Source organism: Symphalangus syndactylus, chromosome 24 (assembly GCF_028878055.3).
Source record: "Symphalangus syndactylus isolate Jambi chromosome 24, NHGRI_mSymSyn1-v2.1_pri, whole genome shotgun sequence".
Classification (NCBI taxonomy): domain Eukaryota; kingdom Metazoa; phylum Chordata; class Mammalia; order Primates; family Hylobatidae; genus Symphalangus; species Symphalangus syndactylus.
Genome location: NC_072446.2, coordinates 52,499,452 through 52,524,517, shown reverse-complemented (window position 1 = coordinate 52,524,517; position 25,066 = coordinate 52,499,452). Strand labels below are relative to the sequence as shown.

At 42.9% G+C, this 25,066-nt stretch overlaps 1 protein-coding gene across 2 annotated transcripts; it reads left to right on the top strand.

Annotated features, from left to right (window-relative positions):
- The first annotated feature begins 1,184 nt into the window (after positions 1–1,184).
- On the top strand, positions 1,185–24,506 carry LOC129474148 (cystatin-13-like). 2 transcript variants are annotated; one of them, XM_055265104.2, is made up of 4 exons: positions 1,185–1,618; positions 2,883–3,236; positions 16,745–16,855; positions 24,174–24,506. In XM_055265104.2, exons 2-4 carry the CDS (start codon positions 3,009–3,011, stop codon positions 24,255–24,257), a joined length of 423 nt encoding a protein of 140 aa, XP_055121079.1. In that variant the 5' UTR covers positions 1,185–1,618; positions 2,883–3,008; the 3' UTR covers positions 24,258–24,506. The 2 variants fall into 2 exon arrangements, with proteins under 2 accessions (XP_055121079.1, XP_055121078.1); XM_055265103.2 differs by having other exon boundaries at positions 2,880–3,236.
- Positions 24,507–25,066: the final 560 nt, after the last annotated feature.

Sequence of the window (25,066 nt, the reverse complement as noted above, 5' to 3'; positions counted from 1 at the left end):
TACGGTGTGTGTGTTTGTGCGCATATGCACACTGTACAAAATGTATAGCCAGATTTATTATTCTTTACTGTTGGCCTCTGCGTGTTGTACCAGCTTAGAAAGGGCTCCCTAGGCCGGGCGCGGTGGCTCAAGCCTGTAATCCCAGCACTTTGGGAGGCCGAGGCGGGCGGATCACGAGGTCAGGAGATCGAGACCATCCTGGCTAACATGGTGAAACCCCGTCTCTACTAAAAATACAAAAAATTAGCCGGGCGTGTTGGCGGGCGCCTGTAGTCCCAGCTACTCGGGAGGCTGAGGCAGGAGAATGGCGTGAACCCGGGAGCCGGAGCTTGCAGTGAGCCGAGATCGCGCCACTGCACTCCAGCCTGGGCAACAGAGCGAGACTCCGTCTCAAAAAAAAAAAAAAAAAAAAAAAGAAAGGGCTCCCTAATCAATTGGGCAATTCAGTTTCAAACACTTGAAACTTTAACCCAGGGATTCTCAGGGCTGACTTTCTGTTTAGAATTGGACCTCAGGTCTGATGTACTTTGGGCTGATCTGTATTTTATCTTGTAAAGAGAAATATTAATTTCCAAACTTGTGAGTTCTTGGGAGCTCCCCACTGTCGCCGAGGCAGGCCCTAAATGCAGAGTAGGATGAAGTTCTGCTCCTCTATGGAACCTGGCTTGAGCAGACAGGTGTCAGGTCCTGAGATCACAAACAGGGGAGAGAACTGTGTCCCAAGTGAGCAGAATCAGGAATGCTTTCCTGGGACATGTGTCAAGTTGGAGGAAGACAGGGCTGATAGGTGGGAAGGATCTGTGCTGGCTTTTCTGGACTATATTGTTCACTCCACAGAGGTAGCTTAGGCCGGCATGGCCATTGCCAGCTGACACCTTCTACCTGACGTGTCTGGTGGCAACTCTTGTCAGCTGGTGGCCCCTTAGCTCCTGGCCAGGCACATTCCCAAAGGCCTGTTGGTCCCAAAGTCCTTTAGCCTGGTTCTTTGATGGTTCCTTCTGATTCTAGGGCCATGACATCACACAATGGGGCTCTGAACGTCATGGCCGTCAAGGTGCTGTCACGTGTACCTAGCACAGTCCAGAGGACAGAAGTTTAGAAAGTCAGCAGGTGTGGAAAAAAGGTGAGGGACTTCTGTGAACTGGCAGCCCTTGGTGAGCCCATGGCCTTCTGAGGGCCAGTGGTCAGAGGCACCCTTCACTTGAGCAGCATCAGAGGGCCTGGGCTGACCTCACAAAGGGGCCATGGGTGTGACTACCTGGATGGGGAGTGAAGCCAGAGGGCAGAAGTGCCCTGGAGTGCAGACCCCAGCAGATACTCTGACCAAGCACAGGAGCATGAACTGAGCTTGCTGGGGACAGAGAACAGCCAAGGGGCAGCCGGCAGTCAGCTCAAGTCCTCACAAAGGAGGGCAATACCACCTGTGGGCCAGGACAGTCGGCTCGAGGGCCAGCAGCCAGGAACGTGGTGAAGAACTTGGACCTGAGGTGGGCCCATGGTGTAGCTGTGGTGTGCTTGCCAGAGTGGCCTCCAAGCCCACCCTGAAAGGTGATCCAGAGACCATAGAACAGAAAGGCTTCCTTCTCAGAGTGAGCTGCTGGAAGCCCACCTGTGTCAGGTCAGTGTAAAATAAGGAGCGAGAAGAGGGTGGAACAGGTCAATGTGCTTAAAACACAGAGAAATGGGGTGACAGTGAAGAGACCATCTGCCTGGTCCTGAGTCCTCCATGTTCACACCCCCCATCTCTCTCAGCTGCACCAGCTCCCCATTAATGGTAGGGTTGGGGGACCATGGTGGACGTTTGGGCAAGAGTCCTAGAGATGGAAGGTGCTTGTCAGTCACACACACTGGTTTATGGACAGATGCAGGCAGGGCTGCCCCAGCCAGCTGATGAGCCTCCTGCACAGCTGAGGACTTGATTTGCATTTCTAGAGGAGAGCATGTAGGGTGCCAGAATGATGTCACCTGAGGGTGGCCAGATTAAGACCTCATGAATCTTCTGGCTGTGTGTATCTCGTGTATATTTAGTGCCTGATGGATATCAGGTGTCTCTTAGTTTTGCCAACACGTTCTGTGTTCAGCTTAGATATACACTACCTCCACATATCTTTCATTAACACAACTTATGATTTCTGCCTACGTCTCTATTTGCCCACTCTCTATACACATCTTAACTGGTTTGCCTGTTTTACAAACTACATGCTCATTTATATTCTATAGTAGAATTGGATATCCTCAAAAGCAAGTGTACATTCCAAGCAGTTATCTACATATGTGTATCTCTTAGATTGGGATAGGTTACAAGTTGGGGGAAGGGCAGACCCTGAGTTAAAGAGCGGATCCTTCCATCAAGTATGCTTAAGCGCTGTCTTGACCTCTTGATGAGCCTCATTTTCCTCCTGTATAAAGGGGTTACTCATAAAACAGCCCCATGGGGGATGGCAATGATTACATAAGACACATGAAGTGTTTATGGAATTCTCTCAACCCTATCCTTCTGAGGTTTTAATGGAGGCTCCACTTCACAGGCATGGTTGATTAACTGGTCATTGATTAACTTAATCTTTGGCCCCTCTTTCCTCCCTGGAGGTGGAGGGTGGGGCTGAAAGTTCCAATCCTCTAATCACACTGCAACCAGCCTCTATCCTGAGGCTATCTGGGATCCCACCAGGATTCAACTCATTAGCATACATTCAGGTGTGGTTAAAAAGGGCGTGTTAGAAATAACCAAGATGATGCTGTGACATCTCAACCACTCAGGTGATTGTAAGGGTTTTAGGTGCTTCTTGATAGAAACCTGGGGTGAAGACCAAATGTCTATTTCTAATTCTACTACAATATCACCACTGTGTTAACAGAAGTTCCTTCCTTTCAATCAGCAGTGCCAAGAGGAGCTGGGGTGCCAGTATCTGTGCATCTTCAGAGGCAGCAGGGGCCAGCGTGCCACATCTGGCCCCCGTCCTGAAAGGATAGATGGTACTTGGCCTGTGACCCTTGGCTGAGGCGCCATGGTCAGGCTCTGCCAGGCCCTGCTGCTTCTAGTGGCCACTGTGGCCCTTGCATCCAGAGGAGTCCAAGCCTGGGGCTCAACGAAGGTGGTGAGGACATTCCAAGATATCCCTCAAAACTATGTCTATGTGCAGCAGGCACTCTGGTTTGCCATGAAGGAGTATAACAAGGCCAGCAGAGACAAGTTCAGCTTTAGGGTGCTGAAGGTTCTGAAGAGCCAGGAGCAGGTGGGTGGGGTGCTTGTTCCTTGCCCTTTCACTCCCCTCCCTCAGTGTCAACAAACAGAGTCAAACTTGGTAAAATATTTAAAGGTGTTTATTCTGAGCCAAATGTGAGCAACCAAGGCCTGTGATACAGCCCCAGACGGTCCTGAGAATATGTTCCCAAGGTGGTTTATAGTTTAATATTGTACATTTTAGGGGGATAGAAGTTACAGGCATACATCATTCAATACACGTAGGTGTACGTTGGTTTGGTTTAGAAAGGCAGGACAACTTGAAGTGGGGGCTTCCAGGTCATAGGTGGATTCAAAGATTTTCTGATGGTCAATTGGTTGAAAGAGTTAAGTTGTTACCTTAAGACCTGGAATCAGCTGGGCGTGGTGACTCACTCCTGTACTCCCAGCACTGTGGGAGGCCGAGGCAGGCAGATCATCTGAGGTCGGGAGTTTGAGACCAGCCTGAACGACATGGAGAAACTTCATCTCTACTAAAAAAGAATACAAAATTAGCTGGGTGTGGAGGTGCATGCCTGTAATCAGAGCTACTTGGGAGGCTGAGGCAGGAAAATTGCTTGAACCAGGGAGGCAGAGGTTGTGGTGAGCCGAGATCATGCCATTGCACTCAGCCTGGGCAACAAGAGCAAAACTCTGTCTCAAACAAACAAACAAACAAACCTGGAATCAATAGAAGGGAATGTCTGGGTAAAGATCAGGGGTTGTGGAGACCAAAGTTAACCATGCAGATGAAGCCTCCAGGTAGCAGGCTTCAGACAGAACAGATGGTAAATGTCTCTTATCAGGCCTTAAAAAGTGCCAAACTTTTAGTAAATTCTCTCCTGGATCAGGAAAGGGAAGAGTATTCTCTACGGAATGCAAATTTACCCCTATAAGAGCTGGCTTTGCAGGGTCATTTCAAAATTCATCAAAGAAATATATTTTGGGGTAAAATGCTTCTTTCAGGACCTGCTATCTGTCTTGGGATGCTATAGTAAAGTTGGAATTTGGTATCTTATTGCTACAAAGATCTGTTTTGTCAGTCCGAAGACCTCTGTTTTAATGTTAAAGCTGGTCAGTTGTTTCTGAATTCCAAAGGGAGGGGGGTATAATGAGGCATGTCTGACCCCCCTTCCCATCATGGCCTGAACTAGTGTTTCAGTTTTACTTTGAAATGCCCTTGACTGAGAGGGGGCCCATTCAGTCACTTGAGAGGTCTTAGAATTTTATTTTTGGTTTACATCAGTCTGAACAGAGCCCATTATCTGTGGATGGCTATTGAAACTAGGAATGGAAGACACAACTAGGAGATGCCTTTAGCCACAATATATTTATTTTACTTTAGGAATTTTTGAAGGAAAACAAATTATATTTCATTCTTTGTTATACTGGGATGGAGATGAAACATAAAATATCTATTAAAATCACTTAAAAGTGGTTATAGTCACATCAAAAAGTAAAGATAAGAGCCCAGAAGGCAATTTGAAGGGAGCAAGTTTGGACCATTTGTGCATCATCAATGTGGGCCATGGCAAGGATGGGTTACGACATGTTGAGCGAGTGCAGCTGATGCTGGGAAAGGAGCCTGGACAGAAGGGAGGCTCCTCTTTACAGGAAAATGCCAACTCAAAAATGTGAAAGAAATGGCCTAACTAGAAAATTATGCCATCTTCTAATTGTATCTTCTCACCACTACCACGGTGATAACTATTTCAGGCAAAGGTCATCAATGAATCCTACAATCACTGGGTGAGAGTGTTTGGTGTGAACCGTTGCAGGGATTGCTTATTAGTTACAAGGGGAAAAGACACCCTTCTAATCAGGAAATTTGATAAACACCTTTCTTACCAAATGCTCACCACCAACACAGAGACAAATTGGCATCACATACTTCTGACATGATGTGCGCAGAGGGGATGCCAGCACCTGTATATGGTATTCTTGCCCAGAATGCATACTTCAAATGTAATCAGAGGATAAATTAGACAAATCCATAATTCAGCACATTCTATAAGACTATTTAAAATACCAATATCATGAGAAACAGGGGAAAATGCTAGAAAACTGTTTCCCAACAAAGGAGACTTACGAAGCATGATAACAAAATGCAGCAGTTGGTCCTGTGTTATCTGAGTGTCAACTAGAGATTCAGTCTGGTTTATAAATTTGAAAAGGAGAGCTTTGTTTCTCTAAAGGGTTGCAGCCTGCAGGGTGGCCATTCTGACAGGCTAGGAATTCTGACGGAAGCTGGAAAGAGGCACTTTGAGGGGAGAAGCATAAGACAGGAATCTGTGCTGAATGGGTTGGCTAAGTAAACATATTTAATAAGCTATAGGAGGAGTCATGAAGATTCATGAAAGAAAAATGTATGCATCCACCATTGAGCTTCATGCTTCTTCATGGGTTACATCTTCAAAAAATGATGGTATTAGCATTATCCAAAGGTGGATTTTCAGCCCTCTGATGGCAAAAGGTGAAGTAGAGTCACAAAAACCCACACTGTGCATCCTCCACACGTCAGACAAAACCAGTCCAGAGATGGTGGCCAGTTTTCAGGAAGGGATGCCATGTGAAGCTGGTGAGCTGTGACATCAAAATGCAAAGATGGAAGAGGGAGTCTGGTCTTGGCCTCAGATGATTCACTAATGGCCATAAAAAAATGAGTCGTTTATTTCTTGTTTTCCAGTGTTGGTTTCTGCTTACTCCTCAGGAAATAATACAAATTAAAGGTTAGTGAGGAGAGGACACACGGAGGTATGTCTGACATCCCATTCCATCATGGCCGGGAATTCAGTTTTTAAGATTTCTCTGAGGTCCCCTTGGCCTAGAGGATGTCTGTTCGGTCCATTGGAAATTTAGGGTTTTATTTTTATTTCTCAATAAAAGAAAAGAAAAAAATTATAAAGGATGTTATTGGGACAATTGATGAGATTTTAATCTGGGCTATATAATAGAAGAGAACCTTGTACCTGTGTTAAATTTCCTGAGACAGGTGATTGTCCTGTGGCTTGGCAGGCGCCCAAGACAGGACATGGTGGCACACCATGAAGGCCCAGGAATGAGATCAGTCTGCTGGAGTCTGAGGAGTGAGAGGGTGGCAGAGGTGGAAGGCGACACGGAGCTTGGGTCATGGCAGTGATGACAGGAAGTGCCACGCAGAGATGCCTCTTTGTGCTCCTCCTTCTCAAGCTCATCTCTCTGCTGCCTTCCCTTTGACCTTTCCTGTTCATGTTTCCAGGCTGCCAGGCCACCTGCCCTACTTTCCTGTGTTCTTATCTGATCAGGAGAGAAGGTTCACTGAGAGGCTACATGCCCGACAGTGCTGGGACTTTAGGCCCCTTATGCATCTTGCCATGCTCTGTGGGACCTTGGCTCCCTCTGGTTCTTTCTGTAGGTCTGGTTATGTTGCTTGTGTTGCTTGAGTAGAGGACACCTGTGACCAGGAATGTGCCACCAATGAGCGAAATTAAAACCTTAGAACACAGGCAGCCGGCTGCCTCTCAGGCATATTTAACACATGTTCTCAGTAAGTTCCTGCCCCCATCCAGAACTATTCCACTTTCTTGGGTTTCTCCGTATCTAAGCTTTCCTACTTACACCAATAAAATAGTGTTTTTGCTTTATAGGCAGGTGTTTAATAATACAGTACACCAAATACCTGGATATATAGAAAATTATATACCATATTGTACTGTTTCTTGTTTTTGTTTTTTTTTTTTCTGTGAATGAATGTTTTATTTTTCAGTTTGCTGTGAGCTTTTGAATGCAGGCAATAATTCAAAAGAATCAGGCAGAAACAGATTCAATAAGAGACTACAACACAAGTATTTAAAATTCCTTGACCTTACAGCTACATACTGCTGCAAAAGAGTACAGAAAGAGATTTTTTTTAATGTATCATCCCCCAAACAACACATGACAAAAGCAAAAAGAAAAATTCTTCATAACAACTCAGCTTAAACTTAATAATATACACATATTTTATGTGAAGAGACCACCAAACATTACATCTTTCTTTTTTTTTATGAAAAGAAAACAGCCATATCTTATTGGGAGATTTAAGTTAAGAATACACAGATTTGTATCAGGAGTTGGCCAAGTGTAGCCTGCTGCAGGCTTTTAAACAGAGTAGTTACAGAGACAGCTTGGCCTGCAAAGCCTGCAATCTTTACCATCAGGCCCTTTAAGGAAAAGTTTATAGATGCTGTTCTTTTCTTTTCTTTTCTTTTCTTTTCTTTTCTTTTCTTTTCTTTTCTTTTCTTTTCTTTTGGATATTTGAAGCAATTTTATTAATTTTTTCTTGACATATTAAATGTTTCTATTTATTTTTAAGGTATACAACATGATGTTTTGCTCTATACATTGTGAAATGACTACTAAAATCAAGCTAATTGACATACCCATCACCTTACATAGTTACCTTTTTTTGTTTGTGTATGGTAGGAATACTGGAAATCTACTCTTAGAGCAAGTTTCAAGCATATGATACACTTTTAATAACTGACGTCATCATGCGGGACTATCTCTTGGTAGGCGGAGTTCTGCTGCAGAGTTTGTACAATGTGAGTGCTGGCGCAAGGAGCATCCCATCCCCAGCAGCCTGGAGCCACACGGCAATGAGAGAATTCCAGTTTACTTGGCACTAGGGCTGGTTGCTTTCTGCAGGTGCACTCAGGTCTCATAGCTCATTAAGTTAGAACTACCTTCTTCTACACTACAGAGGAGGAAACAGTCACAGAAAGGTTTAGTAACTTGCCCAGAGCCACACAGCTAGTAAGTAGAAGAGCCAAGATTTAAAGCCAGGCTGAGCCAGGCGTGGTGGCTCACACCTGTAATCTCAGACTTTGAGAGGCTGAGGTGAGCGGATTGCCTGAGCCTGGGATCAGCTTGGGCAGCATGGCGAGACTTCATCTGTAAATTAAAAAAAAAAAAAAAAAGAAAAGAACAAAGAAAAAGAAAATTAGCTGGGTGTGCCTGTAGTCCCAGATACTCCGGAGGCTGAGGTTGGAAGATTGCTTGAGCCCAGGAGTTCGAGGTTGCAGTGAGCTGCAGTTGTGCCACTGCACTCCAGCCTGAGCAATAGAACTATACCCTGTCTCAAAAAAAAAAATAAAGGAAAATAAATAAAAATAAACTCAGGCTGCTGTGCTCTTCTTCATCAGCACTCGTCTCTGAACAATGCCCAGTGAAGCGAAGGTGGTGGGAAAAAGTGCAGCCGCAGGGGAGGGGAGGAGAGGGGCCTTCAGATGGCCAGGAGTCAGAAGGGCCTGTCTGTGTAAAGACTGAGGCGCTCCTCAGCAGCCAGGACCCCACCTGCCTCCTATTTCCTGAGCAAGTGTGGGTCAAGATAGGATTAGTGCTTGCTTGGTAGCTGCTAAGTATGAATTAGAGCTGTTAGCTTTTTGGGTTTTGTTTGTTTGTTTGTTTTTTGTTTTTTTTTTGAGACGGGATCTCGTTCTTTCCCCCAGGCTGGAGTGCAGTGACGCAATCTTGGCTCACTACAAGCTCTGCCTCCCAGGTTCACGCCATTCTCCTGCCTCAGCCTCCCGAGTAGCTGGGACTACAAGCGCCCACCACCGCCCCCCTACCACCACTTGGCTAATTTTTTTGTATTGTTTTTAGTAGAGATGGGGTTTCACCGTGTTAGCTAGGATGGTCTCGATCTCCTGACCTTGTGATCCACCCATCTTGGCCTCCCAAAGTGCTGGGATTGCAGGCGTGAGCCACCGCGCCCGGCCTAGAGCTGTTAGTTTTTTATTGTAATTTCAACTTAGACCTATGACTCAAATATACAGCAATGGTTTGCAACTAGGGGTGGCTTTTGCTCCTTAAGGGAGTTTTGGCAATGCCTGGAGGGATTATTTTGTTGTTATGACCAGAGGGGGCTGCTCCTGACATCTAGTGAGTGGAGGCTCAGGATTCTACTAACCATCCTGCAAGGCACAGGGCAGCCCCCAAACAAAGAGGGATCCAGCCCAAAATATCAATAGCACTGAGATTAGGAAACTGGATATACAGTCGCCAGAAAGTTCTAAGAGTACAACTGAAAGTTGTTTAAAAAAATGAAAGCAAACCCTCAATTTCTTGCATTTCCAGTCTGGCTTGTCATTCTTGAGGGCACCACTACAAGCAGCGTGCTCTGTCCTTCTAGATATTTTCTATGTACTTACATATGCATCTGAAATATTTAAAAGCATATTTTATAGTCATAAAATCATGCTTTCTATGCTATTCTCTACTTTTTTTTGCCACTTGAAACATGTCTTGAAAAAGCTACATAAATACACTTAGATCCACCTCGTAGTTGTATTTCATGAGATGATGTGCCATAATTTTTTTTCGCCCATCTCCTAATGGACCATGAGGTTTGTTGATAGGAAAAGTGAAACAATGAATATTCCTTTGTATGTGTTGCTATGATATTGTGAGGTTAAAATCAGGTGTCAACTGGATTGAAGGATGCCTGGATGGCTGGTTAAGTCTTGTTTTCGGGTGTGTCTGTGAGGGTGCTGCCAGAGGAGATGGATGTTTCAGTCGGTGGACTGGGAGAGGAAAACCCATCCTCAGTGTGGGTGGGCACCATCCAATCAGCTGCCAGTGAGGCTAGGACAGAGTAGGCCAGGTGGGAGAGGAGGATGGCTTTGCTTGCTGAGGCTTCCGGCTCTTTTCTTCCTGGATTGGATGCCTGCTTCTCCTGTCCTTGGATATCTGACTCCAGGTTCTTCAGCCTTTGGACTCTGGGACTTGCACCAGTGGGTCCCTGGGACCTCTCGGGCCTTTGGCTGCACTGCCAGCTTCCCTGGTTTTGAGGCTTTTGGACTTGGACTGAGCCACTGCTGGCTTCTCTCTGCTTGCAGACACCCTACTATGGGATTTTTGCCTTGTAATCGTGTCAGCCAATTCTCCCTAGTAAACTCCTTTTATATACAAACTTATTCTATTAGTTCTGTCCCTCTGGAGAATGCTGACTAATACCGATAGTATCCTGAATTTGAATTCATTGGTTAAAGAGTCCATTTGCAAAATAATGGCAAATTGCCCCTTAAAAGGGCTAAATTACATTAGACTTTTGGCAATGCTGCAGGTCTCAGTACCTCTTGCCTCTCATTTTCACCAGCTGTGGTCTCATTTTGTGTTTCAGATGTTTGCCAGTCTGATGGAGGCAAAAATAACACTTTTTAATTCCCCTATCGAGTGAGGAAATGTCTTTCATTGAATTTATCTACAATATATGTTTACTTCTAAGAATTGTTTCTGTTTTTCTTTTGCATTGCTTGTCTTGCTCTTTCAGAATCATAGATGTGCTTTATGTACTATTCATATTAAACTATGGTTCTCATATATTTCACTCACGTCCATATGAAGAGACCACCCAACAGGCTTTGTGTGAGCAACAAGGCTGTTTATTTCACCTGGGCGCAGGCAGGCTGAGTCTGAAAAGAGAGTCAGCGAGGGGAGATGGGGTGGGGCCATTTTATAAGATTTGGGTAGGTAAAGGAATATTACAGTCAAAGTGGGGTTGTTCTCTGGCAGGCAGGAGTGGGGGTCACAAGGTGCTCAGTGGGGGAGCTTTTTGAGCCAGGGTGAGCCAGGAAAAGGAATGTCACAATTCAGTTAAGGCAAGGACCGGCCATTTTCACTTCTTTTGTGGTGGAATGTCATCAGTTGAGGCAGGAACAGGCCATTTAAATATCACTTCTTTTGTGATTCTTCAGTTACTTCAGGCCATCTGGATGCATACGTGCAGGTCACAGGGCATATGATGGCTTAGCTTGGGCTCAGAGGCCTGACAATATATACTGCCAATATTTTGTGCTTTCCTGTCTGTTGCTTGTAGTTTAATTTTGCTTACAGTGTCTTTAAGATATTTTTTAAAAAATACTGACACATTAACATTTATTATTTCTTCCCATATGTTGTTTGGAGTTTATATATTGCTTAAGAAGTCGTTTTCTGTTCTTGAGTATAACAGCTACAATTGTTATAAATAAAGTTTTGGTGCTGCAAAAGAAATAGCACTTAAATATAAAATTTTCTATTTTTCTTCTCAGTAAGGCAATTTACTTCTATAGAAGGGTGCATCCTCACAGATGGAGCAATGGTGAGCTCACACCTGGACAAAGGAAGGGAAAGGGTTCTTATTCCTGATGCACGTGGCCCCTGCTGCTGTGTTGTTCCCTTATTGGCTAGGGTTAGATCACACAGGCTAAACTAATTCTGATTGGCTAATTTAAAGAGAGTGATGGGGTGAGTGGTTTGGCGGGGAAAATAGTCATGGCAGAGAAGGAAATCAGAATGAATCAGGGTGGAGAATGAGTCAGGGCAGAGCAGGTAATCGGAATGAGTCAGGGTGGAGCAGGTGATCGAAAAAGGTTGCTTTATGAGGAAGTTAAGTTTAAAAGTAGAAGGCAAAGAGTTGAACGTACTGACATATTGATTCTTTGAAGAGAAATTTAGAACTCATATCTAACACAATTCTTCTAAGACATTTATAATTTTAGCTCAGTAATCTATCTTGGAATTATTTTTATTTATGGTGTGGAGTTAAAGTTATCCAGTTAAAGTTACTGGATCTAACTTTAACTTTTTAAAATAGTAAATTTCCCTAACCGTCTCTATAAAAGGCCTCTGTGTTTTGAAAAGCCAGCTCACCATAGACTAAGTATCCAAATATAGTTGAGTCTGTTGCAGGATCGTTGTTGATTCTCTTTCCTTGATTATTTTATTTGTTCCTGGGTGGGTATTGTAGAGTTGCTATTGAGTAGGAAAAGTCCTTTACATTATTCTTTTAAAAATATTTAAAAAATAGGCTGGGCGCGGTGGCTCACGCTTGTAATCCCAGCACTTTGGGAGGCCGAGGCGGGCGGATCACGAGGTCAGGAGATCGAGACCACAGTGAAACCCCGTCTCTACTAAAAATACAAAAAATTAGCTGGGCGTGGTGGCGGGCACCTGTAGTCCCAGCTACTCGGAGAGGCTGAGGCAGGAGAATGGCGTGAACCTGGGAGGCGGAGCTTGCAGTGAGCTGAGACTGCGCCACTGCACTCCAGCCTGGGCGACAGAGCGAGACTCCGTCTCAAAAAAAAAAAAAAAAAAAACAAAACAAAACAAAAATATTTAAAAAATAAGAATTCCCATTTATTCCTTAAAACCTTTTCATTGTGAAACCAACACAAACACAGAAAAGTTCATAATGCATAGATGTCAAGCAGAATGAATCACTTTAAAATGAATGCTCATGAAATGATTCCTCGTATAGTCTGGAGAGAACATCTCAGGCTCCCTGGAGTTATGCATGCCACTCTTCCCTGCTCTGCCCTGGAAGAACCCGTGAACACTGCCTAAGTGTACAGCCCTCGACACCACAGTTTTACCTGCTCCTTGAACTTCATAGGCGTGAGATCTCACATGATGTGTTATTTTGGTTTGGCTCGTGTCTTTCAATATTATGTTTGTGCATTTCATTCATGTTGTGGCATGTAGCAATAATATATTCCTTTTATTTTTTTCAAAATCAAGTGTTTTATTTTTAAAAAAATTTATTGTGTATATTTAAAGTATACAACATGATATTTTCATATACCTGTAGATAATGAAATGGTTACTACAGCTGAGTGAATTAACATATCCATTATTACACGTTGTTACCTTTTTATGGGGATCAAGATCCCCAAAATCCACACTTTTAGAAAAATCCCAAATACAATACAGTAATCTTGACTTTGTCCTCATGTTGTACATTAGAACTCTAGACTTGTTTGTTCTACATATCTGTGACTTTTTATCCTTTGACCTATGTCTCCCCATTTCTTCCCTGACCCACTTCACTTTTTATGTTAAGTAAGAAACCAGATACAGAAAGAAAAATACTACATGATCTCATTTATGTGTGGAATCTTAAAGAAAAAAAAGTATGTTCGTTCTTACTGCTGCAGAAAATTTCGTTATATAAGCACACTACCATGTATTTATCCTGCTATTGTTGATATGTATTGGGGTTGTTTTCCGTCTTTGACTGTATGAGTAGTGACGCTATGCTTACACAGGCATACCTTGTTTATACTGTGCCTTGTGGATTCAGTTCCGTAATACAATCCATTGCATTGTATTCCATGCAATACAGTGAATATCACACTAAAGTGAGTCACACACATAATTTGGAATCCCACTGCCAATAAAGTTATGTTTACACTATAATGGAGTCTATTAAGTGTACAATAGCACTAAATCTAAAAATATATACCTTAGTTAAAAATATTGTATTGTTAACCATGCAAATGATACCTAAACCTTAGGCCAATTGTAATCTTTTGCTGGTGAGGGATCTTGCCTTGATGTTGGTGGCTGCTGACTGAGCAGGGTGGTGGCTGCTGAAGGTTGAGGGGACTGTGGCAATTTCTTAAAATAAGACAACAGTGAACTTTGCCACATTGATTGACTTACTCTCATGAAAGCTTTCCTGTAGCATGTGATGGTGTTTGATAACATTTTACCCACAGTAGACTTTTTTAAAAAATTGGAGTCAACCCTCTCAAACCTGGCAGCTGCTTTATCAACTCAACTTGTGTAATAGTCTAAATCCTTTGTTGTCATGTCAGCAATGTTCACAGCACCTTCACCAGAAATCAATTCCATCTCAAGAAACCATTTTCTTTGCTCATCTCTAAGAAACAACTCCTCATCTATTCACATCTTATTATGAGACGGCAGCAATTCAGTCACATTTTCAGTTCCACTTCTAATTTTAGTCGTCTTGCTATTTCTACCACAACTGCAATTACTTCCTCCACTGAAGTCTTGAGTCCCTCAAAGTCATTCATGGCGGTTGGATCACATTCTTCCAAATTTCTGTTAATGTTGATATTTTGAACTCCTCCCATGAATCACACATGTTCTGAATGGCGTGTAGAATGGTGAATCCTTTCCAGGTTTTCAACTTACTTTGCCCAGATCCATCAGAGGAATCACTGTTTATGGAAGTTACAGCCTTATGAAATGTTTTCCTTAAACAACAACACTTGAAAGTTGAAATTACTCCTACAGAATGGATGTTGTATTAGCTGACATAGAAACAATATAAATCCTTGTATATTTCCACTAGAGCTCTTGGGTGACCAGGTGCATTGTCAATGAGCAGCAATACTTTGAAGGGAATTGTGCATGTGCTTTTTTTTTTTTTTTTTTTTTTTTGAGCATTATGTCTCAGTAGTAGGCTTAATATATTCAGTAAACTGTGCTGTAGACAAAAATGTTTTCATCCAGGATTTGTTGTTTTATTATATGTAGAGTAGATTTAGCATAATTCTTAAGTGCTTTAGGATTTTCAGAATACTAAATGAACATTGGCTTCAATTTAAAGTCACCAGCTGCATTAGCCTCTAACAAGAGAGTTAACCTGTTGTTTGAAGCTTTGAAGACAGACATTGACTTCTCTCTAGCTATGAAAGTACTAGATGGCGTCTTCTTCTAACAGAAGTCTGATCGATCTACATTGAAAATCTCTTGTTTGTGTAGCCACCTCCATCAATGATCTTAGCTGCATCTTCGGGATAACTTGCTGTAGCTTCTTCATGAGTACTTTGCTGCTTTACCTTGTACTTTTACGTTATGGAAGTGGGTTCTTTTGTTAAACCTCATGAACCAGTCTATGCTAAATTCCAACTTTTCTTCTGCAGCTTCCTTACCTCCCTCAGCCTTCACAGAATTAAAGACAGTTAGGGCCTTGCTCTGGACTAGACTTTTGCTTAAGGGAAAGTTGTGGTTAGTTTGATCTTTCATCCAGACCATTAAAACTTTCTCTATATCACCAATAAGGCTGTTTTGCTGTCTTATCATTTATGTGTTCACTAGAGTAGCACCTTTAATTTTTTTCAAAAACTCTTTCTTTTGCATTCATAGCTTTGTTAACTGTTTGGTGCAACAGTTCTAGCTTTCAGCCTGTCTTAGATATCAACATGTCTTCCTCACTAAGCTTAATCATTTCTAGCTTTTCATTTAAAGTGAGATATGTGTGACTCTTCTTTTCACATTACAATGAGGCAACAGTAGGGTTGTTAGTTGGCCTTATTTCAGTATTACTGTGTTTTAGGGAATAGGGAGGCCTAAGGAGAGGAGAGAGATGGGGAATGGCCAGTCTGTGGAGCAATAGGAACACACATCTTTATAGATTTAAGTTCACTGACTTATATGGTCATGGTTCTTGGTGCTCCAAAACAATTACATAGTAACATCGAAGACTGCTGATCACAAATTACCATAATAGATGTAATAATAATGAAAAAGTTTGAAATATTTTGAAACTTGCCAAAATGTGACACAGAGACAGGAAATGCACACGTGCATGTTGGAAAAATGGTACTGATAGATGCTTGACTCAACATTGCCATAAACCTTCAATTTGTAAAGAACACGGTACCTATGAAGCATGATAATTCAAAGTACAATAAAATGAGGTGTGCCTGTATTTGTACATGTGTGTGCCTTTGAAGTTAGGTATACATCCAAAAGTGAAATTGCTGGATCCAAGGGTGTGCACTTCTCTCTCTGACCTCTAACCCAAGATTTAAAGGGCTCATGTGAATAGGTCAGGTCAACCAAGTCAATCTCCCTGTTTTAATTCAGCGCTCCCCTAGAGGATAGCCTAATCACAGAAGTAAAATCCATCCCATTCATAGTCCTAGGGATCCCACAGGGCACACACAATAGGGAGCAGGACTCCTGGGGGCATCTTAGAATTCTGCATACCACATTCCCTTTGTTCAATGCCTAGGAAACTTTTCTAGAATTTCTAAAAAATTTTGTTAATATTTTGTCAGTTGTCTCTGATCCTTCTGGGACCAGTTATTGTGTTTAAACTTGATCATTCTCTTTAATATGTTCTCTCCCCCAAGTCTTTTAAACCTTGTTTTCTTGTTCATTTTTAAATAAAGTCCACTTTTGCCATTGAGCTGCTCCATTTCCCCAAGAGGCTGTCTTTGAACAGAAGGGCTGCTAGGGGCTTTGTGCAGGTAGAATGCCCTGAGAGACAGAAATTTGGGAGGAATCCGCATTTCAATAAGGTGCGGATACTAAGATTCGCAAAGAATAGGAGACTTTAGAGAGAATCAATACAAATACACACTAAGCAAGTTCTAGTTCTAGGTCATAGTTTTATTTCCTCAATATCTATTGATCAGGCGTGAAGATGCTACAAGCTCTGCTGTTTCCCAAGCTCTAATAAGCAAACCATTAACTTCCCCAGGCAAATAATTTTGGGGGGAATCGTTTTCTTGCTTTATTTTGGAGACAGTTACTAAACTTTAAAATTAAATACTATGATGAGAGAGAGAGAGAGACAGAAATATCAAGGTAAGAAAACTTCCAAATTACCCCAAAACTTCTGGACAGAAAACAGTTGAAGAGGGGGAAGGCAAAAAGACATTCTTTGCCTTGAGTACTCAATGACATGTTTATTTACCAGACATGACAATTGATATTATATATTCTTTAATGATATATGATTTTTACATTACTCATTGACAGGTGACAGATAGTTTGGAGTACTATATTGAGGTCAAAATTGCCCGAACAATTTGCAAGAAAGTTTCAGAAGATGAAAACTGTGCATTTCAAGAGGATCCCAAAATGCAAAAGGTATGTGGCTGAGACAAGGAGAACCCTTTGCTCTGGTAAGATTTGTGTACCAGATCATATTCAGGACTGTGGATGACCAGGTTCTAGACACAGAGCATCATTTCTATTATCTGTTGCTGATGCCAACCTTCCCTTCCCGAATGTTATGGGATCTTTGGGGTGTTGCTTTTCTGGCTGGAAACCTCTATGGCTGGTGGCACCTTTGCCCAAGTTCTTGTCCTGTTTCTGGGAAGAATGAGGTACACAGACAAGCAGAGGGTGAGCAAGACAAAGAGGAGCTTCCTTAAGTGTTAGAACAGCTCAGAGGAAACCCCGTGGTGGGTAGCTCCTCTCTGTAGGCAGTTCATCCAGAGTGTTCAGCTCTCAGGAGAGAGGGTAGCTCCTCTCTGCAGCTGGTCATCTGGTAGACTTCCCAGATCTCAGCAGAGAGAATAGCTCCTTTCTGCAGCTGGTTGTCTGTCCTCTGCTCTGAGTCTGGGGGTTTCTATGGTCTTCAGAGGGGGAAGTGTGTGCTGATTGGTCTATGGTCAGCCATGGGTGGGCCGAGCAATAAGTACAAGTTCCCCCTCTGGTCTGCAGGACTGGCAGCCCAGCCCAGAGGCCTCAGGCCTTCCCCGGCCTGAAGGTGGGGCTTCACCCGGGACCCACCCCCTTCTGCCCAGGAGCCTGTCTGCCTTCCACCACCCTTCACGGCCCAGATTGTTCATGCCAGTGCTGAGCTGTCCTCAGCACCCCCCTCAGCCTCCCTCCCATGCTTCTCGGTGCCCAAAGACTGGAGGGGGCCGAAGCAACAGGGGGCCAGAGTATTACAGCTGCCCTGAGCGTGCGTGCACCCGACTGGATTGCGACAACTCCGGGGTTCTGCCCCAGCCTTGCTCCATGATCAGAGCAGGCGCCAGGAGCGGGGAGAGGCCAGGCAGTGTAAGCAGGCATCCCAAGCCTGTGGGGGGCAGGGAGAACTTCCCAGGCCCTCAAGAGCACAGAGATGCCCAGGTCTACCCCCGGACCTGGGCAGCTGCAGCTGAACCCAGGGGCTCCTGCCTCCCACAGCTCAGAAGTTGCATGGCTCCTGCTTATCCCGGAGTCCTGGAACCACTTTCCTGCTGCAGCTGGCATTTTGGCAGTGGCCACTTTCCATGTGCCACTGCTGCCATCACCGCCAACACACCGACACACACACCAACACACACACACACACACACACACACACAGAGTTAGTGGCTTAAAGTAAAATGAACCCATTATTTCTCGCTATTCTGCAACCTGGGCTATATTCTACTGGGGCAGGAATATTCTAGATAGCTGCTTTACTCATCTGTCTGGCACCTCCACTGGGATGGCTGAAACAATGGGGGGCTGGCTAGGCATCCTTCTCATTCTGCTCAGGGACTCCCCGTGGGGCAAACTTGTAGGGTGATCAGTCACCCTGGTTTGTCAAAGGCTGTAGGCTTTCCTGGGATGTAGGCCTTTCAGTACTAAAACCAGGGAAATTTTGGCAAACCAAGATGTGTTGGTCATCCTACACTTGGACATTCTCACAACATGGTGCTTCCAAGAGAGTCAAAATTCTTAATTAGCTCCTAAGAGGAAGAAGCAGAAGCTGCCATCAGAACTGATAGAGAAGAAAGTGATGGCTGCCATCTTGGTGCACTGTCAACTCCGGCACCCTTTGCTGAGGGGTCCTAGCCCAGTAAAAGGTACAGCATGACCTTCCTCCACCTTAGTCCTTGAAAGACCATTCCTCTCCTGCTGGAATTCCACAAGCCTGTGATTGCTTTGAAGCAGGGGATGTTGGAAACAACGCTTCTTGGCTGATTCTGATACCAGTGGGCTAGGGCAGGTCCCCAGATGCCAGCGGGACCTTGACCCTGGACGGTGTCCAGGCTCTTGACACCTTCATGAGAAGGAATTCAAGGACAAGTTTGAAAATAGTGAAAATACAGAGATTTGTTGCAAAGCAAAAAGAACACACTCAAGACGTGGGGAGTGTGGGTATGTACTTGACAGAGAGAGTCATGTGCAAGAGTGTTTGGTGCTCCTACCTTTACGGGTTTCTTTAACCAAAGGCTGGAATATTCATGAAAATTCCTGGAAAAAGATGGAGATTTCTTGGACGAGTGTGCCACCCATTTTTACACCAAATATGGGTGTTCCCAGAGCTCCATGGTGCTGATGGGTGTGTATTTAGTATGTTAATGAGGACATAATGAAGTCCTAGGTGAAACTTAGGTCAAATCCAGTGCCATATTGGGTCCAGTCAGTCTTACCAGCTTGGTTCACACCCTGGTTTTCAGGGTATCATCAGCCCCTAGCTTCTGCAGCTATTTCAACAGTTTCCTTTTGCTAGTCATGCAAAACTGCTGACTGGAATGTTCTATTCTCCTGCAACCACCCTGTAGTATTCCTGTCTCAATTCCACTAGTCCAGCTGCTGCATGGAAGTCCTACAAGGCTCTGGGACAGTCCCAAGACTCCAGCCCAATGGCCCTGCATGCTCCCCATAGTCTCAGAGGTCCAGGCTGCTGCTGCTTTAGGCCAAGATGGGGGACAGCCCCAGCCAGGCCAGGGTGTTGTCAGATGGAGACTGTCACAAAAGCAAGTTCATCACAGAGGAGCCAGGCTTAATAAAAAAGTCTCTTACTCTCCTCATTGTTGATTAAACAGGGATACATTTCAGATTTAAATTTAGTATTTTGAAATGTATATAAATATTTTCTAAAGGTATATTCTCATAAAAATATATGGGATAACAATAAGGTCATGCCCCTTGGACTGCTGGATGATGCCCCATTCTGCCCCCTGCCAAGGAGTTTCCATTGGGATCATTTGTGTGGACAGCCTTAAGATAATTTCACTATAAACTTACAAAAATGACACAGTCTTTTTTCTCTTTCCCTTTTTATTTAAATAACTGCTGTCATATTGTATGTTTTTTGATATAACTTCCTCTTTTTCACATTTGTCTTGGTAATCTTCTCATTGAAATTATTTCCAAATTTTTTCTTTCATAAATGAAACTACATTGAAAACCCTTACATATGCATATTTCTGTGCCCTGTGTATTTTTTCATCTATTTACTAAATAACTAAAGTAGGCACAAGACATGGATAGGCGGAAATAGTGGCAGATAAGTCATTGGCAAAAACTGCTCAGACATAATGCCAATTAAAAATATCCTCATATTTAGGCCAGAAGTGGTGGCTTACACCTGTAATCCCAACACTTTGGGAAGCGGATCACACCTGAGGTTAGGAGTTCAAGACCAGCCTGGTCAAGAGGCTGAAACCCTGTCTCTACTAAAAATACAAAAATTAGCTGTGCATAGTGGCATATGAATGTAGTCTCAGCTACTCAGGAGGCTGAGGCAGAAGAATCTCTTGAACTTGGGAAGCAGAGGTTGTAGTGAGCCAAGATCACGCCGCTGCACTCCAGCCTGGGCCACAGAGCGAGACTCCATCTCAAAAAAAAAAAAAAAAACCTCATATTTTAATGAAGAGCAGATATCATAGCAGAATGCCAAGTGCAAGCAGGTGGCTAAATCTAGAGAATGAATTCTTATAAAAGATTAGAAATAATTTTAAATTAAGTAATATTTCAAAAATTCAAGAAAGTACTAAGAATGATATATCAAATGCCCATCTGCCTACCACACAAATTTTACAACTATTATCATTTTATTACATTAATTTTAGATATCTATTTTTTAAAATTTATTTTTATTTATTTTTAAAAATAAATTTTATTGCGTATATTTAAAATATATCACATGGTATTACGTGATTCATATAGATAGTAAGATGGTTACCATAGTGAAGTAAAATAACATATCCATAATCTCACATAATTATGCATTGTTTTTGTGACACGAACAATTAAATCTAGTCATCTAGCAGAAATTCCAAATATAGTATAATTTAATTAACTCGTGATGCACATTAAACCTCATCCTATATCTGCTAATTTGTAGCTTCTAGCCTACATCTCCCAATCCCCCACAACCCGCTCTGTGGGTAACCATTACTTTATTCTCTCTCTGTATATTTGGCTCTCTTTTTTTTTTTTTTTTTTTTTCAGATTCTACGTATAAGTGTGATCATGCAATATATTTATTTCTGTGTCTGGCTTGTTTCATTAGTACAACGTCCTCCAGGTTCATCCATGTGGCCAATGACAGGATCCCCTTCTTCTTTAAGGCTGAATAATATTTCACTGTGTGTGTGTACTGCATCTTCTTTATCCATCCATCTGTTGATGGGCACTTAGGTTGTTTCCACATGCTGGGTATCGTGAATAGTGTTGCAACGAACACAGGAGTGCAAATATCTTTATGAAGTGATGATTTTATTTCCAGAGGGAATGCTGAGTCATATGGTAATTCTATTTTTAATTTCTTCAGGAACCTCCATACTGTTTTTCATAATGGCTGCGCCAGTTTACATTCCCAGAAATAGTGTACAAGGGCTCTCTCCTCTCCACACCCTCACCAACATTCATTATCTCTTGACTTTTTGGTAATAGACATCCTAATGGGTATTATTATTTATTTTAAAAAGTAAAATGTTACACATCTATTATGCTCCCCCCTCAAAGATAACCACTCTTCTATCATTGGTGGGTAACATTTCTACCTATGTTTAAAAACTTTTGCCTATGTAAAAGAATTTTGTGTGTTTTTCAAAATTTACATAAATTTTGGAACTTTCTGTTTTGTTTTGTTTTTTATTTATAGGACTTGCTTTTTAATATCCTTCTTTTTGGGAGCAATAAGGCAGCTCCTGTTGAGGCCACAGCCTTAGGTGGAGGAACACAGCCAACCTGCTGTGACTCCCTGACCTCATTCTCCTCCTGCTTCCCACTTTTCTGATTTTATCCCTCCTTGGCCAAACTCAACTGGAAGCCAGAAGGGGCCCACTGACACTGTCCATGGTGGTCATAGAGCAAGGGTGCCCACTGGCATGGTCCAGAGACGTCAGAGGATAAGGATGCCCATTGGAGCAACCCACAGAGGTCAGAGGGCAAATGTGCCCATTGGAGCAGCCCATGGAGGTCAGAGGGTAATGGTGCACATTGGTGTAGTCCGTGGAGGACAGAGGGTAAGGGTGCCATTGGAGCAGCCCATAGAGGTCAGTAGGTGAGGGGCCCACTGGTGTAGTCCATGGAGTTCAGAGGGTAAAGGTGCCGATTGTAGCTGCCCATGGAGATCAGAGGGTAAGGGTGCCCACTGGAGCTGCCCATGGAGGTTGGAGGTCAAAGGGCAAGGGTGCCCATGGGAGTTGCCCATGGAGGTCAGAGGGCAAGGGTGCCCACTGGAGCAGATCATGGAGTCAGTCTTCCAAGACAAGCCAGGTAGAGACAGGAGGAGTGCAGACCTCGGGGGACAAATGGAGAAAATTTAGCACAGGGGCGGGGTGGAGATGTGAGAGCCATATGAGTCCATTATTAGTCTATTGAGATACCTCAAATGAGAGATGATGTTGGTTAGGTTGGGGAGGTGCTCAGATTCTGGGTCTATGAAAGTTTGTTTAGAATTTGCTGATTGATTAGCCATGGAACGTGAGCGGAGGAAGATCAGGATGGCTTCGGGTTTGAGAAGTTGGGAGGTGGTTTGCTGTCTTTGTTTTCTCTTATGATTGCATCCTCTATCTTGAGTACATGGCACTCAATAAACTTTTTTCCACTTGCCCACATCTATTTATCATGTGGAGACTTTTATCTGTCTCTGTCCTTGCATGGGATCCTTTCCTGTTTCATAAAGCTTTTATAGATTGGACTCTATCTGTTTTCTTCATTTATTTATTGGTATTTAGAAAGGAAGAAAGTGTGGATATCTGGGATCTTTGGAAAATAAATTTTAAAACAATATTAAATAGTTATTGGCCTGATTCATGCAATGTAAAAAATTTAGAAATTTTCAAAAATATTAAGCTTTTTCAAATCAACTATTAATACCCTTATCTAAATCTTACCACTGTAAATATATTTGTATATATTTTAGTTTAAAAATATTTTTTTTTTTTTGTAATTGAGACCATGATGAATACTGTTTCATGATCTAGAATGTTATTCAATAATAAAACCTAAGCATTTCCAAAACTGTAAAATTATTAGAGACCATCATGTAATGAAACCATTTGATATTATTTTATGATGCTTCCATATATTATTTAGCTAATTCCTGAGAATTGACTATTTAAGATTTTCCCTAATTTTTAGCTACTATGGACAGTGCTATAATGAATAGTCTTATTTCTATGTGTGTATATATCTGATTATTGTTTCCTTATAGGCAAGGTTCTCAGAAATTGAATTAGTCATCCAATATTTTTTCACCTCTTAAAAATTTTAATATACATTGCTAAAATATCCTCTAGGGTTGATCTTGATAATTGGGTTATTCAGGTCCTCTGTTTCCTGATTGTCTTCTGTCTACCTTGGCTGGTCCGGAAGTTAAGCAATTACTTAGTCAACTCTCTGGCAAACCCGATGCCCACTCTCTCTCTTTGCACCACTGGCACACACAGGCTCCCCCGTTCCTGGATCCCCCTCTCGCCCAGGTGCAGAAGCCTGGACTCAGTTCTGCAAGGTGCTGTCTGGATTGCTGGTGGCATGTCCTATTTTCTCCCCAAAACTGTTCCTACACCTTTATATCTTATACAACTTCTTCTCTACTTGATGCTGTCATTCAAGTTTACATTGACTTCATGGAAGTATTCTTACTTTATATTTTTATTCTAAATGAAGATTTTAGGAGAGAGAGGAGGGAAAGAGTGTTCTCATTCCCATGCATGGATCCTGAAACCCACATGTTCTTCAGGACTCTGGGATGAGAGCTACTTGTTTCCTACCAGCCCTACAGCTGCAAGCTTTCCTCCTTGGTTGCTGGCACATTTTTATTTCCCCAAGGGGTGCAGGACCTGGTAATATTCTTGCAATGTTGCATTCCCTGGGTAGGACTGTCTGTGCAGCCTGGGGTCTCTGTGGGCTACAGGGAGTCCATGTGGCTGGATGAGAGTCAGGGCTGGAGATGGGGATTTTCCAATAATAACCCATCCTTGGGCTCTGACCCTTGCTCTCCTGGAGTGAATGAAGCCACACCCATGATGGCTCAGATCACAGCAGGTGAACTGATGAGGACTCCTCTGGTGATGGGGCTGGATCCTCTGTTGTCTGATGAGGCGTGGCTGACTCAGACAGATTAGCCCTGCTGAATCCAGCAGATTAGCCCTGCTGAATCTAACTCCTGCCTGGAAATAGGAACTTCTGCTTTTGTTTTTTTCCTTTTAAAATAGAAACTGACTATTCTTTTTGTCTCTTTCAGGTGGTTTTTTGTACTTTTATTGTTGCATCTAAACCATGGAAATTTGAACTCACCATGCTGAAGAAACAATGCAAAGATATGTAGTTATCTTCTAGCGTGTTCTGCCACACTCATTTCCATTTTAAAGAAGACACTTGCAAGAACTAGAACAACACAGTTAACACATTGACTTCATTTGTTTGGCCTTTTTGCATTTTTGTGTGTTCTTCATGGGCTGATGTTGAAAATCCATGATGTGTTTTGACAGCATTGCACAGCCTATTCTAGCTGGATACTTCACCTACTAGCTGGGAAAATCTGCTACCAATAAATGGAAGTGGTTTCTATACCTCACCCAACTCTGAGTACAAATTACTTTTCATGGACAAATCTTTCTAGATAACCAGAAGACCCAGCCCTCAATTGCTTCAAGCATGCTGGCACTTTCTGTAAGGCTCTGAGAGTCTGGCTGCCTTGAGAGTTTCCGTGCATGGATTTCTACAGAAATCTCCCTTCCCAGGACTTTTTGGAAGACACAGCCTGTTAGCTCAGAAACAGTTAGTTTTAACCAGATCCAACCAGAGAGACAGTTGGGCCGTTTAGAGATTTTCATTGGTTTTGAATTGAAGCAGAAAAGTTAATGATGCAGGGAGAGAAGACTGCATTCGTGTGTGTGTGTGTGTGTGTGTGTGTGTATGCATGCGTGTGTATGTCTGTGCATAAGTGTGTGCTCACAATTAGATGTATCAGTTAGTTAATGCTGCATGACAAGTCACCTGGTCACTTAACAGCTCAAGCAATTGATTTATATGTCTCATGGTGTCTGTGAGTCAGGCATCTCTGGATGGCCTGGCTGGGCAGCTCTGGTTGTCACGTCTCATTGGGTTACACTCTGATATTGACTCTGCTGCCAT